This window comes from Lontra canadensis, unplaced genomic scaffold (genome assembly GCF_010015895.1).
Source record: "Lontra canadensis isolate GAN:19392208 unplaced genomic scaffold, GSC_riverotter_1.0 scaffold6, whole genome shotgun sequence".
Classification (NCBI taxonomy): Eukaryota; Metazoa; Chordata; class Mammalia; order Carnivora; family Mustelidae; genus Lontra; species Lontra canadensis.
In genome coordinates, this window is record NW_022631000.1 from 21,882,781 (window position 1) to 21,900,891 (window position 18,111).

Consider the following 18,111-nt stretch of genomic DNA (forward strand, 5'->3'; position numbering starts at 1 on the left):
CCCCTCCTAAGCCTCCTTCTCTTTCACCTGGGCTCTCTCTCTTTAAAAAAAAAAAAAAAAAAAAAACACACACACATGGTGGTCTTAGAGACCTCTTAGGAAAGAGATGGAGAAAAGTGACACAAATATCACATACACTCTCAGTAGTGCCTGGGTGGCTCAGTTGGTCAAGTGTCTGCCTTCGGCTCAGGTCATGATCTCAAGGTCCTGAGATTAAGCCCCACATAGGGCTCCGGGCTCAGCGGGGAGCCTGCTTCTTCCTCCCTCTCTGCCCCTTCCCCTGCTCATGCTCTCTCTCAAACAAAATCTTAAAAAAAAAAAAGCACCACACACAATCTCTCTCCCCTCATTCTCTCCCTCTCTCCCCCCACCTTTCATATGATACAAGTTATTTAGTATATGATAACATAACATGGTCATATTATATAATTATTATACATAAAGTAATACCCGTAACTGCATATTTTATAAAACTAACTCAATGCAGAAAATTTCTAGTCATCTGTCCTTACCTTTTGTTGGACTGAGATTCTGGTCTATAAATCCTCTCAGTTCTGCATTTGTAGAAGTCAAACCAACCTGAATAAAACAGTTTTTAAAAATTAAAAACAGGGTCTTATGTATTAAGTGGTCATTTAATAACCTATTTTACACTTTCTACTGAAGAACCATGTCAAATAATACAGACAGCCACATAAAAATGAATTAACCATACAATTGATACCAGAATTAAAAAGAAAATGTTGCTTAAAATGGGAAAAACAGAAACTGTCCAGATTAAGATGAAAATTAATGAAATAATGTCACTAGTGAACAGAACTGAAATCTACAGACTTTACTGATGGTTTTTTTTTTTAAAGCAAGTAATGTGGCAGTCCTGAAGTTGCCAATAGGTACACCACAATTCCGCCTTCACACTGCCCTGAATTTTTACTGTTCATAATCACTACCTATAATGCTTTTTAACACTATGATATGTAATGGATCAGATAAAGACCATTAATACCACACAGTAAAGGTGAGGTCTACTGGTCTCAAATCCAGCTGCCTGGGCTCATACTCTGGCTCATCAAGACTACTATGTGTGTGGTCATGGTGAAGTCACACAAGTTCTCTACTTCTCAGTCCCTTCAACTGTAAACTGAAGGATGCTAGAAGTGCTTACCAGTTTAGGTGCTTACCAGTTTAGGTTATTAGAAAGATTGAGATAGTTCATGTAAAGCATCTAGCACAGTGTATGGCACACAGTGCTCAATCATAGTAACCTTCTTAACTATTAATATGATACCTGTGGATTATCTATAGCAAGTGTGTTTATAAATTCACCTTTAGACAATTTATTTCATTTAATGTGACAGCCACTGGACTTCTCGGATCACAGAACTAAATACAGTAGTATCATCAGAATTTTAAAAACTTATTACAGAGCTAGGAGGAAAAAAAATTCTCCATTTTTGAAACTTGACATAAACAAGATTCCAATAAATGATTCTACTATTACTATTACGTTATTGTTTTAATCCATATAGATTTGTCATTTTTCAAATATCAGTGCTAACTTGGTACCTCAAACATCCTTTCAAAGTACTAGCACATTAAAAATATTTTAAAGAACACAAAGCTTTATAACTTTGTATCTGTGCACTTAATGTTATTTTTAAACTACCCACTGCATTAGCAACATATATTGTTCAAGGGCACTCATTTGATACTTTACAATTTCATAATGTAAGAGCTAATTATTTCATTATTTAGTAATTCAAATGCACTACTAATAGCTGTTTCTTTTTGTCAAGAGATATATTACCAGAAATATTTCTACATATCATTCACATCATGGAAAAGTAATTCTGATGCAAACCTATCTCTAGCATCTAATACTAAATTTTTATGACAGCAGTTGAGTGGAAGACATCTAAAATGCACCTTTTCAATTCTATGTAATTAATGGTGCAGATACTTATTTCTATCTAGCTTCTTATAAGTATGCTATTAGAAATAAACCCTTTGCAATAAAATTTGTAACAAATTACTACTACATGAATCTCTAGAAATGCTCACAAATATTAATGTTAAGTGTTCGATTTGTAGGGCGCCTGGGTGGCTCAGTTGGTTAAGCGCCTGCCTTCGGCTCAGATCATGATCCCAGGATCCTGGGATCAACTCCCACATCAGGCTCCCTGCTCAGTGGGGAGCCTTCTTCTCCCACCCCCTCTGCCTGCTGCTCCCTCTGCTTGTGCTTTCTCTCTCTCTCTCTCAAATAAATAAATAAAATATTTCTTAAAAAAGTGTTCAATTTGTAAATGCCAAGAGTTTACTGTGGCATCACTAACATGCCTCTCTTGAAAAAAAAAAAAAAAACACTTTTCTGCTAAAAAAGACAGAACTTTCATTAGTGTTCTACTGTAAAAAAAAAGCAAAGACAGCATTTAACAGTCTATGCTTAATATAATGTGATCATTTAATAGACATATTACAATAATTTCAAAAGCATCAGTTTACATCTTTTTGTTATTATACAACGATAACGGCAAAAACCTCAACTGAAACCACATATTCACAGCAGAGACTTCACAGTAACTGGGTTACTGTTATGTTTAAACACCTGCTCTTAATGGCCAACTTCTGCAGAGTGAAGCAGAGAATGAATCTGGAAACTTTTTAAGCAGCAGTACATCTGCATCTTAAAAACTAACAAATTATATCCTAAAAAGATAAAGGTCAATTGTGAGTCAATCAATACTCCATGCTAATTTTGGTCTAATAGACAAGGGGAGGTATTTGTATTTAGAGATTATATAAATACTACTAAAATTAAAATTTCAAAAATTTATTAATCTCTGCTTTTTCATAAACACTATAAAGACTCAAAGATTATTTGAGAGCAGAAAAAGTTGGCTAGGAAAGGCATTTAAAAATAACTTTTCTTTCCTTATTCTATTTAAGAAGAATATAATAATAATAACGGTTCACAGAACAAAAGTAAAAGCTGAACTCATTTTATGTAAAATTTCTCACCTAATAAGGTCCTGAGAAAAGTTTTCTATCTGGATATTCAAACACTGTGCTGCATACTATAAACAGTCACTAAATGTCTATAGAATAAAAAATATCCAAGCCCAATTTTCAGGGTTCAAACCTTATTTCCCATTAATAACATTATAATTTCACTAACATTCAACATTTTAAATTGGTGAAACTGAAAGAAAAGAGTCAGTGTGAGAAGATCTGTACACTGAGTTCAGCTCTGCCATCCACAAGCAAGGTGATCTTAGCAAAGTCACTGCAAATGGAGATGATAACACCTATGCGCATGACAAACTCAGAGAGCTCCTTAGATCAAATTAAATAATTACGTGAATATGATTTAGTGACAAAGCAATACCCACATGCGGGTTGTTATTCAGACGGTAATGACTTTAACTCTTCAACACTAACACAGACAATTCACAAAAGAGAGAAGCAACTGAACACACAGAACACCAATGTGACCCAACTAGCTACTAGAGGGCGCCTGGGTGGCTCAGTTGGTTGGGCGACTGCCTTCGGCTCAGGTCATGATCCTGGAGATCTGGGATCAAGTGCTGCATCTGGCTCACTGCTCAGCCGGGTCTGCTTCTCCTTTTCCTACTGACCTCTCTCCTTGCATTCTCTCTCTCTCTCCCTCTCAAATAAATAAATAAAATCTTTAAAAAATATATTAACTAGTAACTAGTGAAATTAATAAACTCCATACCATTTTTTTTGCTGATTACATTGGCAAGACTAAAAAGAAAATAAAGGGAAATGGCACTCTCATACACCACTGATGAATATATAAATGAGTGCAACCTTTCTGAAATGCAATTTAGCAACATGAAACAAAAGCCCCCCAAAGCACACACCCTTCAGCTTAGCAATTTCCTAAGACTTTGCTTTATGGAAATAATCCAATGAGTAAGTAAAAATAAACAAAAAGCTAAAAAGAAAAGGAAAGAAAGAAAAAAGTGGAATTTAATTAATGGCCAATATCAGGAAACTGATGTAAGTTTATACAGCAGATAACATAAAACAGTCATTTAAAATGATGTTGCAGAGATATTAAGAAAAGACATTTATCATCAAGATTAAACTAAATATTGGTTACAAAACAGTATATTTTTATTCAAAATATTTATACACATTTTGTTATACACACACACACACACACACACACACACACATTTGTATATATATCAAATGTCTTCCTAGGCAAAATTCTGCTTATAGTCTCTAGGCTAGTTTCTTTACCTGTATTCTCTAATTTCTCTGTAATGAATATCATGGCTTACATATTATTTAAAAGATTCTTTGATGAGGCAAAAAATACACATCATGTTACCTTTTAAATCCTTTATTGTATACTGAATAAGCTTAAGTCAGGACACACCTGCATTTGTGGTCATGAAGAGTATCAGTGAATATTAGATACGATTTAACAACAATTTTATCCCAGAAACAATGAATATATGCCAGCTCTACAGACTTTCCTTTTTGCAAAACGATCCATCCCACAATCCACGTAGTTCCAGTATGACTGTTAATCTTTGAGCCTCAACTGTTGCCATGTCAGCAGAAGTAGACCCATGACTCAGACCTGGCCCACTTCTTTCTCAACGTCGGCTTGTCTAAGCATCTGGATCAAGCAGGGTCAACCAAAAGAATTCGAAATGTAAGTGCTAAAAGGGAAAAGTTTCTTCTTTTCTGAAGTAAGAATTATAAAGACAACATACAGTATTCTGCCATCATATAGAGCCAAGAGATGGAAAAAGGGAGACAGGTACCTGACATCATCATTTGGTTCTCCTGTAACCAGATGTGTTTGAAGCCAGAGTACCAAAGACTTTCCAGTTGTGTGAATCAATCATTCCACGTTTTGCCTTAAGCTGTTTTAAGTAGGGTTTCTATCATTTGCAACCATGAGACCTACTATGGCATGGATTAGACAAAAATAACTCCTCACAAAAAACTGTTCTCATAAGAGATATGTAAAATGAGAAGCAGAAAATAAGGATGTAAATATCTGAATACGTGTTTAATGATAGCTGTGTAAGACCTGGGCAATCTCTTCGACATCTAAGAGTTACTTCTCAGTGGCATGAGACACAATGGATCATTCCCTCCTCCTTAAAACACTTTCTTCACTTGGCTTCCAGATCATCAGGATAACACTACTTCCTTCCTTTCTGGTCATTCTTTGAGTCTCCTTTGCTGCTTCTCCTCCTCCCCAGATGCTGGAGAATCCCTGTGCTCAGACCTTGGGTCCTCAGGTATACCCCATTCACATTCTATATAATCTCATGTAGTACCACTACTTGAAAATAATTTAATATGAAATGACTCCAAATGTCTGTATCCAATCCCAACCATTTCTCTGAGCTCCAGAGTCATTTATCAAGCTACCTAGCCAATATCTCTACCTGGTCATTTTTAGGTCTACCAACTTTAATAAGTTCAAAATGACTGTTGAGTTTGACACAAAATCTCACAGTTCCCCCAAGAATTTTTCTTCTCGTTAAACAGCATACCTATTTATCAGTTACACAAGCCAAATACTGAGAAGTCTTTTTTTAAATTTTCTCTGCCCCCATTCCTTATTACTCAATAACTCCTAACAGCTGTCCCTTCAAATACATCCTAGATCCAGCCACATTTCCCCATCTCCAATATCACTACCCCAGGCCAAATCACAATAGTTTGTTGTCTGAACTACTGAGGTAAGTGCCAAATGAGTCTCTTGCTTCTACTATGCCTCTCTTCCATCTATTCACTCAGCAATCAGGACAAACTTTCTAAAATAGTAAGTCCAGTCATAGCTGACCAGCAAATCTCCAATGGCTTCTTACTGACGTTTTAAATACACCCCTATGACCCAGAATTTGAGGCTCCACATGATCTGGCTCCTGCTTTCTTTCTGACTTCATCTACCACTTTTCCTTGCTTACTCTGTTCCACTTATAAACTGGTCATCTGGCTGTTCCTTGAACAACTGTACATTTTCCTGCCTCTACCTGGAATGTTCTTTTCCCAGGTACTCATAAGGCTGGCTTCCTCTTCTTGGATTGAGACTCAAGAACACTTCTATCTAAACAACATTTCCTTGAAGAGAATTCTTCTGAAAACTTAAGTTGAAAAACTCTCTCTCACTGCCATCATTCTCTCTCTCCTTCCCCGGCTTTACTTTTCATAAGATTTATCATTATCTGACATTAGGTATGTATTTATTGTCTTCTCTCACTACAGACACTATAGGCCACAGTAAGGCAGGAGCCTAGAACCGTATCAGGTAAATATACAGGGGGCGGGGAAGAGAATGAATTACTCATGGCACTGTGAAATAGTATAATCCTTTCAGTAGGTATCTTGATAAAACATATTAAAAGCCACTAGAATGGCTAGTGAACTTGACTGGTTATTTTCAGACAGCCTATTTCAATTCTTTCCCACATGCGTCAGCTCAGCCCAATCTGAGGCTTGACCTCTTCATGTCCCTAACTCTAAGATATCAAGAGGATCAGCTCATCCCTCTCCCCCTAGGTTGCCATAGCAGAAAGAGAAACATGTTGCTCACTGTGTGATTTCTTCCAAATATACAAACAAAATAATGGGAGTATAATTACCACTCGTTCAAATGCTTTATGTTACTTTAGGGAAAATACTTTTAATATAGCAAATTGTACAAATGACTAGAAAGATGATATTTGATGCAAGGTAAATTTTAATCCAAAATATGCTTGCTATTTGAATGTTAACCAGCTTGTAGTTCAAGATAATTTTTACTTCCCTTTCTTCCTAAGGAGAAAAAAATCAAGATAATATTCTGCAAGAAAATTCCCAATACACAGACTAAAACTTTGCCTTTTCCCCAAACAACGCATTAACAAATATACATATAACAACCTTAGATTAAGGCAGAGTACTCCTGATAATTTATCCTAACAAAATAATTTAATTAAGTGATAATGAAACAAAATCTGTATCTGCTTATAGCTGCTTAGAGCATGTCAAAAGCAAGGTTAATAATAGGAAAATAGAGATTAATCATGAAGGATTTTGTTTTTCATGTTATTCTTTAGATGTATAATGGTCAGTATTTGGAAGTATTCGGCAGTATTTGGCAGTATTTGGAAGCCATTATCTGTCTGGCTGACAAGGAGACCTTTTCACACAATAGAATGCTCGCTTCTCCTAGTTATAATTAGGTTAAACCACTAGTAGATATTGCACATGAGCAGTAGCAGAGGTCCACCCCAAGGAGTCTGAAATTGGAGCTGACATGGGCAGACAGATCTGTCAAGTTGTCTTCATCCTTTCCTTGGCACCTCTCTTTCTCTGAACAGGCTGGTTCTATGACACATATATTGAGAGGCTGCCTAGAGAACTAAGGAGCATGATTCGCAGAGAGGGACAGAGTATAAAGCAGATGCACACAGACAAGCAGAGATAATATATGGAGACTAAACACTGCTTCAATTTCCGGTACATTTCAAATTTCTGCACCCAGATCTTTCTGAAGGCCCACTAAATTCTTACTCTTAAAGTCTCTGAGACATTCCTGTATCTTTATAGTAAATTCCCTTTTTAAAGTAGCAAAGCTGATTTCTGTTATGTACAATCAAATATTCCGACATCATAATGTGGGAACAGTAAAGCAATTTTAAGTTATTTCCCTATATGTTGCAATATTTATTTTCTGGCATAGTCCATCACAGAACTGGAACAAAATCTACTGACACAGTCAGACAATAAGAAAATAACCTGAAAGGAAGCTGACTCAGAAACAGAAGCCTCGAGCAGAGGAAAGAAACTGAATAGCTTCTCCAAAACATCGAAAATCTAATGTCTCCTCAGGAATCATTTCATGGAGGACAGCTAAACCATATCTCAGTGTACATACTTCCTTGAGTAAGTCCACAAAAAAAAAAAAAAAAAAAAAATTGGGCCAAAGAAAACTGATTTTCTCAATAAGGCTAGTAAATCTCCAGCAAGTACCAAAACAAAGATTTATACAGTACCAAAAAAGGAGAGATGTGGGGAACTTTCTAGAGAGAGCAATTTTGCAACTGTTGAGGAGGTACAACTTGGCAGCAATTTACAAGAACGCTACTGTGCCCACTCAAGTGCTATATTCAATAGCATTGAAGTTCACGATCATTTTTTGCATAAACAAAGACAAATATAAACTAATGCCAGTAAATTGAACTTGAGTAATTAGAATAGTGAAGAAAAATGTGCATAGGAAAAAGTACAACTCATTTTAAAAATACTTACACTTAAAAATTTACAGTACTTACATTTTTTGCCGTCATGTCAAATTGTATTCGATTTAAAATTCTGTAAAGCCATTAAAAAAAAAACAACAACTTCGTCTTCAATAATTCTTTAAAAGAACATCCTGTTAAAGGGGGAAAAAAGAGGGAATAGTAATGTAATAATAATAATAGGCAACGTTTATGTCATATTAACCATGTGACATGCATTGTTAAGTGGATTATTTAAATTAATCCTCGCAAAAACACTCTGAGATATGTACCACTTTAACCCTCATTTTCCAAATAAAAATTGGGGCTTACAGAGTTTAAATATCCCACCAAATCAACTCAGTTAACAAGTGATAAAACCTGGGCTCTGAAATATCATACTATGTTCCTTTGGATAACACACTGAAAGAAACACCAGGGCTTCTTGAAGAAATAGCCAGTTCCAGGGTTGGGGAAAGAGATGTGCAAGATGAGACTAGAACATTTTATTGTATCTATGTTAAGGAAGAGCTCAAAAAATGATGGAGACATATTAAAAGTATACAGGAGTCAGCTTAAAGGGCCTACAACTGCAAAATTTGTAACAAGTGGGTACCAAAGTATACACTGATAATAACAGATTATAATAGACTATAAACTCTTTGAATAAAATAACAATCCAGGACTTCATACCGATAGAAACAAATAATGAGGAAGAAGGGAAAGCTCTTCTCTGCAATTATTATACCAAATAGTAAATATAAATGAATGATGCAATGAGAAAACCACCAATTTGTAAACATCATAATAATACCTGATTAGACAAGGATTATCATAGATACTAAAACTTTAGTGGGTGAAAAGTTGGTAAGAAACAGGATATTTACATAGTCTTGAAATATCACCCCACAAAATACTTATTCATTCAAATTTTACAGTGAAGAAACCTGGCCCCACGTAGCTAAAGTGATCAAACCTACCAAATGACCACTAACAATGACACAAACTAACATGCATCTCCACAAGTGCACTGAGATGGATAGAATACCACTTCTGAGATACTTCTACCCAAAGCATAATCTAATTCATGAGGAAATAGCAGAGATATTTAAATTGAGGGGCATTCTATAAAATAATGAACTGAACTTCTTAAAAATTTTTGTGTCATGAGAAAAAAGGAACCTAACAACCATTCCAGGTTTAAAAAGACTAAAGTCACATAAAAATTAAACTCAACACAGGATCCTCAACTGGACTCTGGACCAGAGAAAATAACTCTTGTGAAGACAATTATCATGGCAAATGGAAAAACTGAAATATGGTCCACAGACTAGATAATAGTATTATTTCAGCATTTCATTTCCTGCATTGATCAGTTATGGGTTTTTTAAGTGAGTGTTCCTGTTTTTAGAAAAAGTACACCAAAATATTTAGAAGTGAAGAGGTATAATAATAGCAATGTACTTTCGAATGATGAAAAAAATATAATCTATATATAGAAAGTGGGAATGAGGGGCACCTGGGTGGCTTAGTGCGTTAAAGCCTTTGCCTTAAGCTCGGGTCATGATCCCAGAGTCCTGGAATCGAGCCCCGCATTGGGCTCTCTGCTCAGCAGGGAGCCTGCTTCCCCTCCTCTCTCTCTGCCTGCCTCTGTCTACTTGTGATCTCTGTCAAATAAATAAACAAAATCTTAAAAAAAAAAAAAAAGAAGAAAGCGGGAATGATAAACCAAGTATGGCAAAATGTCAACAATTGGATAATCTGGGTAAAGGGTATTCAGGAGTTCTGTGTCCTATTTTTGCAACTTTTTTCTTATTTTACATTGTTTCAAAATTAAAGATTTAATAAGGCATTTAAGGGGAAGGAAAAAATAAAACTTAATTTTGAAAAGATCATAAACAATATGGCTTCAAAAAATGGAGGCTCCAACTGTCTGCCTCATATACTAGAATCCGAATCTACAAGTAAAACTTTGTGGATGGATGGGGCGCCTGGGTGGCTCAGTGGGTTAGGCCGCTGCCTTCGGCTCGGGTCATGATCCCAGGGTCCTGGGATCGAGTCCCGCATCCGGCTCTCTGCACAGCGGGGAGCCTGCTTCCCTCTCTCTCTCTCTCTCTCTCTCTGCCTACTTGTGATCTCTGTCAAATAAATAAGTGAATAAAATCTTAAAAAAAAACTTTGTGGATGGAAAAAAAGGCATTTTTATTTTTTAATAAAACACCAAATCTGCAAATTTTCAGGGTGCCTGGGTGCTCAGTCAGTTAAGCATCGGACTTCAGTTCAGATCATGATCTCAAGGTCATGTGATGGAGCCCTGAGTTGGGCTCCCCCCTCAACAGGGAATGTGCCCCTCTCCCTCTGCCCACCCCCCAAAGCCCATGTAGGCACGTGTGCTCTCTCTCTCTCTCAAAATCAAATAAATCTTAAAAAAAAAACCAAAAACCCAAACCCAATAAATTTACAATATTTCAATGATAAAACATAAATTAAAAAATCCCAAGTAAGACCTGGATTACCACTATGATTTTCACTGTCCCATGATAGCTGTAGATTTGTTCACAATGTCTGTCATGATCTAATATGAAAATTAAGTTCCTATGCTAGAAATGTTTCACATTCATCAACTATTTGTTATTTTCTCTTCCGTATTAAAAAATCAGATAAATAATAAAGCACAAGTTCCTGACATCTCATTCACTAAACTACCTAACAGAGGCAATATTATACAGATTATGGTCTCTGACCACAATACAACTAAGTTAGGAATCAGCCATTTTAAATAAAGAGTTAAAAATCGTATATTTAAAAAATAAAACTATATTATTGCTCAAACAACCCATGAGTTAAAGAAATCTGAAATATTTAGAACTGAATGACAATGAAAATAGCAGTAAAGAATAACAGAATATTAAGAACGGAATGATAGTGAAAATAATAAAACTGGCTGGCTTAGTCGCAAGACAATGCACAACGCTTGATCACGAGGGTTATGATTTTGAGTCCAATGTTGGGTGTAGAGATTACTCAAAAATAAGTAACAAATAAACTTAAAAAAAGGATAGAAAATAATAAAACTTGCAAAGTGCAGGTGAAGTAGTACTTAGAAGTAAATTTATATTTCTCTTCATTCATGATGCAATCAACTTAAAAGCTTAAAAAAGATCAGTGGAACTCCAAGATACAAGAGAGGAACAAGAATTGATTATTTAAATAGAAAAAAATAAAAAAACAGTTGGTTCTAAGTGTCCTGATTGAAGCAGGCATCTAATAAATAAAGCAACAGTGTTAGCAGAGTGAAAAAAGCATGGATTTTTAAAGTTAGGCTCAATCTCAGCTTTGACATTTATTAGCTGTGTGACCCTGAACAAGTGACTCAACCACTTTGAGTTTCAGTATCCTCATCTGAAAAAAAGGTATACTGAGTTTTTCAACCTTGTTAGCAGTAAATTACATACAATCTGCCTAAATGAAAATCTTCAGATCCAAGTCAATGTGACAAATGCCCTACAGTTCATACATAAACACCAAACACTCCTAAACACAAAAAATTCAATTTTAGATATTTCTAAGAGTACCTTCTGACCTATGAAAATGTAGTTCTAACAAAAAACAATGAAGTGCTTTCCATCAAAGTCCCTGTCAAATTTTAGAAACCTACTGTATCTAAGGCAGATATGGTTTGCCTACCCAGTATCTTATCCTCTTCTTCCTTAGGAGAAGTTGAAGGTGGCAATGTTCTCAACTTAAAAAAAAAAAAAAAGTACTACATACTCAGTCTCCCTTTCAGATGTACTGACCATAGGACATAATTCTAGTCAATGAAATATAAGCAGACATCATTGGGCTGGTGTACCAGATTCAGCTAGTAAATGCCCTTTTTCCCTTCTCCCCATTTCTTTACTCCAAAATATAGTTGTTATGGTTAAAGTGGCTTGTCTCCATACCTCTGCTTCATTACAATATTCAGTATTCAATACAGTATTCTATCTCCTAATGCCTGGGCTTCCGGGTGATACTGTGATATTTACCCAAATTTAAAAAAAAAAAAAATTAACAGACTGTTACTATTTCAGCACAAAATAACAAGTGGTGACCAATAAAATACTGCTTAGGCACGTTAATGAGCTACATTAACAAACTTAATTTTGCTTAGTATTCTTTGTATCCTTTCACCAGAGTGAAGTACAAATTAAGAACCTCTAAATGTTACCTAAATGATAAATGCTTGAAATGATAAAATGTTTGGCATGGATTTCTTGAGTAAATTTTACTGGAACATCTCTGTGCCTCAATTTCTCCCATCTGCAAAAATAGTAACAAATAGTACATCTACTTGAGTCAAAACATAAGAAATTATTAGGACACTGCCTAGCAGAGTATAAGCCCACAGTGTTAGGGTTTAAAAAAGCAGTTTGCTGTTTTTCATGACAAATTAAGGTTTCTTCTTCCAAAATAAGTAATACTTAACTCACATGTAGTAGAAGTAAAAAAATACCACACCATAAATCTAGTTTTAAAAGGAAATAAATGTTTAATTATGGTTAGAAAAACTTTTCTAAAATTAACAGAAGTAAGCAATAACTTTAGTCATTAATTTATTTATCCAGCAAGCATTGAACACCCACTATGTGCAAGGCATTCATCTAGGCACTGAAGACATCCTAGCAGATCAGAGAAACAGCAAGCATAAACTTTCAAAGATAATTTAAATTATATAAAATTACTGGGGCACCTGGATAGCTCAGTTGGTTAAGTGCCTGCCTTAGGCCCAAGGTGATGATCTAGAGACCCTGGATTGAGCCCCACTTTGTCAGACTCCCTGCTCAACAAGGAGTCTGCTTCTTCCTCTGCCCCTACCCTGTTACTGGTTCCTATCTCTCTCAAATAAAAATCTTTTTAAAAAATTATGTAAAAATACATTAAGATAAATGTTATAAAAAGAAATGGGATTATGACAGAGATCTGCCTCATTCAATTAAAAATGAAGTACTGGATTTGAGTGAGAGTTTATAACCTTTAGTTTAGAAATACACATTTCTAAGTATTTTTAAAACTTTTGCTTTTTTTTTAAACATCATTTTTAATCTAAAAATTATTTGTAACATATGACTTAAAACACAAGTGTCCAGAAAGTAAATAAACATGGCACTGGTGATTCTCAATGATAAACCAGTCATGTGCACTGATGCATTATGTTTTATCCAGGCTCAACAATCGTACACTTTTTCCTGTCACCAAGCTCCTCAGTTAGTTAAAAAATAAGTCGGATTTCTTCTTCCAGTTTCATGAACACATTATGTCAAGCTCAAAAAGTCAATCTTTGTGACCTCGCCATCTGCCATGATCTCTTGTCAGTTTCAGACAATGCAACTCCCACAGATGGTCTCAAAATGCAAGAAGCCCTTTTCCTTTCCAATCACAATTTAGCAGCTCTGGCCACAAAGCCTTTTAAAATGGTAAAAATGGTACAATGGTAATCAAAATACAGAGAAGAAATAATTATGGATAAATTTGGAGAACTCACATCACCTGAATTAGGGTATGTAGACTTTCTATCACTGCTGAAAAAGAGGCTATGAAAAATTACATTTCAGCAAAGGCAGCATATTTAAATGAAAACATTACTAATTTTAAAAACATACCCATGTGTCAAGGTCTGGAAAATACACAAAACAATAAAATAAGAAAAAATATCAGCCATGGTCCCAGCTCTCAGAGGCAACTACAATAAGTTTTTGACATACCTTCCTTCAGTGTTCTCTTTCTGCACTCTAACTTCAGATAACTGGTATTAATGAGAAGATATTTTTCATAGTAAGTGATAGTGAGTAACTCTTAGGGGAAGAAGATATCCAGGCACTCTCCTAAATGCTTCACATGCACGATCTCACATCATTCACACTACAACTCTATCAGGTAAATATTACTGGTCACATTTTACAGTTGACAAAACTGAACTTTAGAGAGTTGAAGTAATTTGCCCGGTTAACCAACTGTGTAAATGGTAATGCCAGAATATCAACCTGGGATCTCAGACCAGTAGACATGTTCTTAAGCACTAATGCTTATTTACATAAAATATCAGACTTGAGAGAGATACAATACATAGATTCTCAAAACAGAACAAAATATGTAATTACTATTACAATATATCCATAAAAGGATAATTTGCTATATCCAAAAAATCCTCTAAAATTTCATGTGGCACAGGTCACATACATATCTTTGGGTCAGATTTTAATCCTCTTTGGTTCTGTATTTTTAAAAATTATAATATTGAATCAAAATTTCTTTATTTTTAAGTATATGGTAAATTTCATTTTTCTTTTTACAGTTACATAATATTCCTTTACATAATAATACCATAATTTACTTGACTAGTCCCCTGCTGATGGACATTTAGATTTCCTAAGTTTCCAAACTGGTGACAGTAACCATATTTTAATGACTCAATCCTTAATGTTTGACCTGGTCTCCTGACTACCTTTCCACCTCCGTGTTGATTCACTTCCCCATACCCTTCCCTAATCTAGTTCCCTGTCTTCTGCTGTCAGTTACTCAAAAACATCCTCTTCCTGCCTTAGGGCCTCTGCACGTGCTGTTCCCTCAGCCTGGAATATTCACCACAGGTTAATTCCTCTTCCTTCAGATCTCCTCTCAGTGTCACTTCCTCAGGGAAAACTGTCTCTCTCCTGATACTGAGACTAGGTCAGGAGTCTTTCTCTACTAATTCTCTCCTACCTTCTCCTTTAACTGCACACACTGGGTTGTCATTATCTATTTATTTGTGTGATTATCAGAATGTGGTTTATTTCGGCCAACTAAAGTATTAAGTTTCATAAGGGCAGTGACCCCATCTGTTTACTATTATATACCAGTGTCTGGCACATGGTTGGAACTCAAGTGAAAATTGTTTGTTTTTAAGGCAATATTTACTTAATGAATTATAGACTCAATATTTTATTTTCATCTTTTAATAATATGATAATCTCATTGAAAAATGAGAGCAGAAAATGAAAAGACACATAAACACATAACACATTCAAGCATTTGAAATGTCATTAAGCTATATAGCAGAATTGTGAGTGACAATTTCCTACCATGAACAAAAAGTCTTTTGGAGCCAGCACTGTATTTGTGTTTAATTTTTTAAAAAATTATAGTTGAGGGGCGCCTGGGTGGCTCAGTGGGTTAAAGCCTCTGCCTTCGGCTCAGGTCATGATCCCAGGGTCCTGGGATAGAGCCCCGCATCGGGCTCTCTGCTCAGCGGGGAGCCTGCTTCTTCCTCTCTCTCTCTGCCTGCCTCTCTCCCTACTTGTGATCTCTGTGAAATAAATAAATAAAATCTTAAAAAAAATATATAGTTGAAATATTTATAATAGGGCATATTTCTTTGATTTCACTCATTTTTAAGGGGAAAACAAGAGTGGGCAAGAGTATGGGATGCCTGGGTGGCTCAGTCGGTTAAGCAGCTACCTTCGGCTCAGGTCATGATCTCAGTGTCGTGGGATCGAGTCCCACATCAGGCTCCTTTCTCAGCAGGGAGCCTGCTTCTTTCTCCCTCTGCCTTGCCTGCCACTCTGGCTGCCTGTGCTCTCTCCCTCCCTCTCTGATAAAAAAAAAAAAAAAAAAAGGGTGGGCAAGAGTAAATTCTGAAAAACAACTTTACTAAAAGCTGCTCTCCCACAGAACCAGCAACATTTTACACTTAAAAAAAAAAAGGAAAAGAAAATTGCTTTTATGTCTATTGCTCACTTTTTTAAGTTGAAAAAATTTTCCAGATTTACTTAAGTTGAAAATTTTTTTCCAGAGTTACATAAGCCTTTACCCATGACTCTGAACAATGATAAAACTGATTAATACTATAAGCAATCAATAACAACTTTTAATAGTCTTCTACAGATGTGCAGTGAATAATGAATAAAGTTTCAGCACTACTCATTCACTTACATATTCAATAAATACTTACTGCCTGCTGAATGCCAAACATCAGGCTGAGCATTAAAGATATTATGAGAAACGATGACAGTCCCTGCCCTGTGGAGCCTACATTTTCACTATGAGGGTAGCCGGTATACATGATTTTCATAATTACTTCATGACAATTACTGTTAAGGGCAACTACAATAGATGAAAAAGATGAAAAGAAACATGTAAAATAAGGTATGGGACTCCAGTGGATTTAGAGAAGATTACTTTTAGGAAGTGAAATTTGTGCTGAGCTCAAAAAACTCAGTAAACCACTGGCAAAGAGAGAGGGTTCATCAAAGCCAGAAGGAGCAACCAGCTTAGAGGAAAGTTCATAGGAAGAAAAGCATTATGGGAAGTTCCAGAAACTGAAGGAAGATCTAGAGACCTGAAAACAGGGCAAAAGGGAGGACTGCTAGGAGATGAGATGACAGCAGAGAGAAGAGAAGGTACACGGTGAAATGTCATCATCAGATTTTTTTTCAAAAATTAGATTAGTCGGAAGCCTCAGAAAGATTTTAAGTAGGGAACCAAACCTCTGAACCAAAGGAGATACTAAATTATGTTCACCAAAGATTAAGTAAAAACTATCTGCATCCTAATTATTTAAAAACCAGCAATATCAGCTATATTCTAGAGTTCTTTAGTAACTGCAATGTTCACTCATTTCTTGGATACATCAGGTAAATTTATATTCATCATCTATAATCCATTTATCTAACAAACAACCTTACCCATTGAAACAAAACTCAAAGCATTTCTGGGTCCCCAGAAAAAAATTAGCTTTGACAAAACCCCTGCACTAGTCAGTAACTCAAGTCTTCAGGCCTTCCTTCATGTTATTAATTTTAAGTAACATAAAATTCTTCGTAAATTTGCCTATCTTGACTTTTAGACTTCAAGCCAATTATACCCAGTAGAAAAGATGTGGTATAAGAACAAATGGGTGGGCGCCTGGGTGGCTCAGTGGGTTAAAGCCTCTGCCTTCAGCTCGGGTCATGATCCCAGGGTCCTACAATCGAGTCCCACATCGGGCTCTCTGCTCAGCAGGGAGTCTGCTTCCCTCTCTCTTCTCTCTCTCTCTGCCTGCCTCTCTGCCTACTTGTGATCTCTGTCAAATAAATAAATAAAATCTTTAAAAAAAAAAAAGAAAGAAACAAATGGGTTAGGCAGTGTTACAGATGGGAACATTAGCAAAATAATTCACAACTGACAGCTTAATACTAAAGGAAGATTAGACATACAATTACTCGTCACCACCTAAATTCGCTGAAGTAAAATGACTCCTGACAAAATCCAGTTAATAACATGTTCCTTACAAATGCTTCTATAATAAAACCTAAGCAATATTTTTGTTTCAAACATTTCACAGATTGTAACATTCTTGACTAGTTTTCTTACTTATTGAAAACAAAAATCTAAGAGAAAACTTATTTCTCTCCTGACCAAAGAAACAATATTAGAAGGTATCACATAAATTTAAGACAAAATCACATTTCAAATCCTGCCAAGACCTAACAGAAAGATTCTTTTACACGAAACAGCAGAAGCCAAATTTTAAACCATTAATTTGCATGAATTAAATCACTAGTTGCACATGTGCTCTTTAGCAAAGTTGCATTTCTAGATCAACGCAGCTTTACATTATTAATAAAAATGTTAAGACTTATCCCAACTTGACCCATCACAACAGGCAAGATGAGTTCTTAAAATATCATATGGGTAGTAATATAAACTTAGATAAAGTACTATACAAAGAACTCACAAGCATCAAGTGTTCAATTTGCCCAAGAGTCTAAGAAGAAGACAACATGGGAAGCAATCAAAAAGGAGCAGTGTGTTGTTGTGGGAATGAGAGTTGGTGCAGCCACTTTGGAGAACAGTG

General features: G+C 35.7%; 1 protein-coding gene across 5 annotated transcripts in view; it reads right to left on the reverse strand.

Moving 5' to 3' along the window:
- TFDP2 (transcription factor Dp-2) overlaps positions 1–8,408 on the reverse strand; it is a 115,841-nt gene extending 107,433 nt beyond the window's left edge. For 4 of the 5 annotated variants that reach the window (XM_032852381.1, XM_032852384.1, XM_032852380.1 and 1 more), the window contains exons 1-2: positions 8,313–8,408; positions 513–579 (exon numbers count right to left, since the gene is read on the reverse strand). In XM_032852381.1, coding sequence (XP_032708272.1) covers positions 513–579; positions 8,313–8,327 — 82 coding nt within the window. In that variant the 5' untranslated portion in view covers positions 8,328–8,408. Of the gene's footprint in view, positions 1–512; positions 580–8,312 lie in introns of those variants that run through there. The other variant, XM_032852387.1, reaches the window with a different exon arrangement.
- Positions 8,409–18,111: the final 9,703 nt, after the last annotated feature.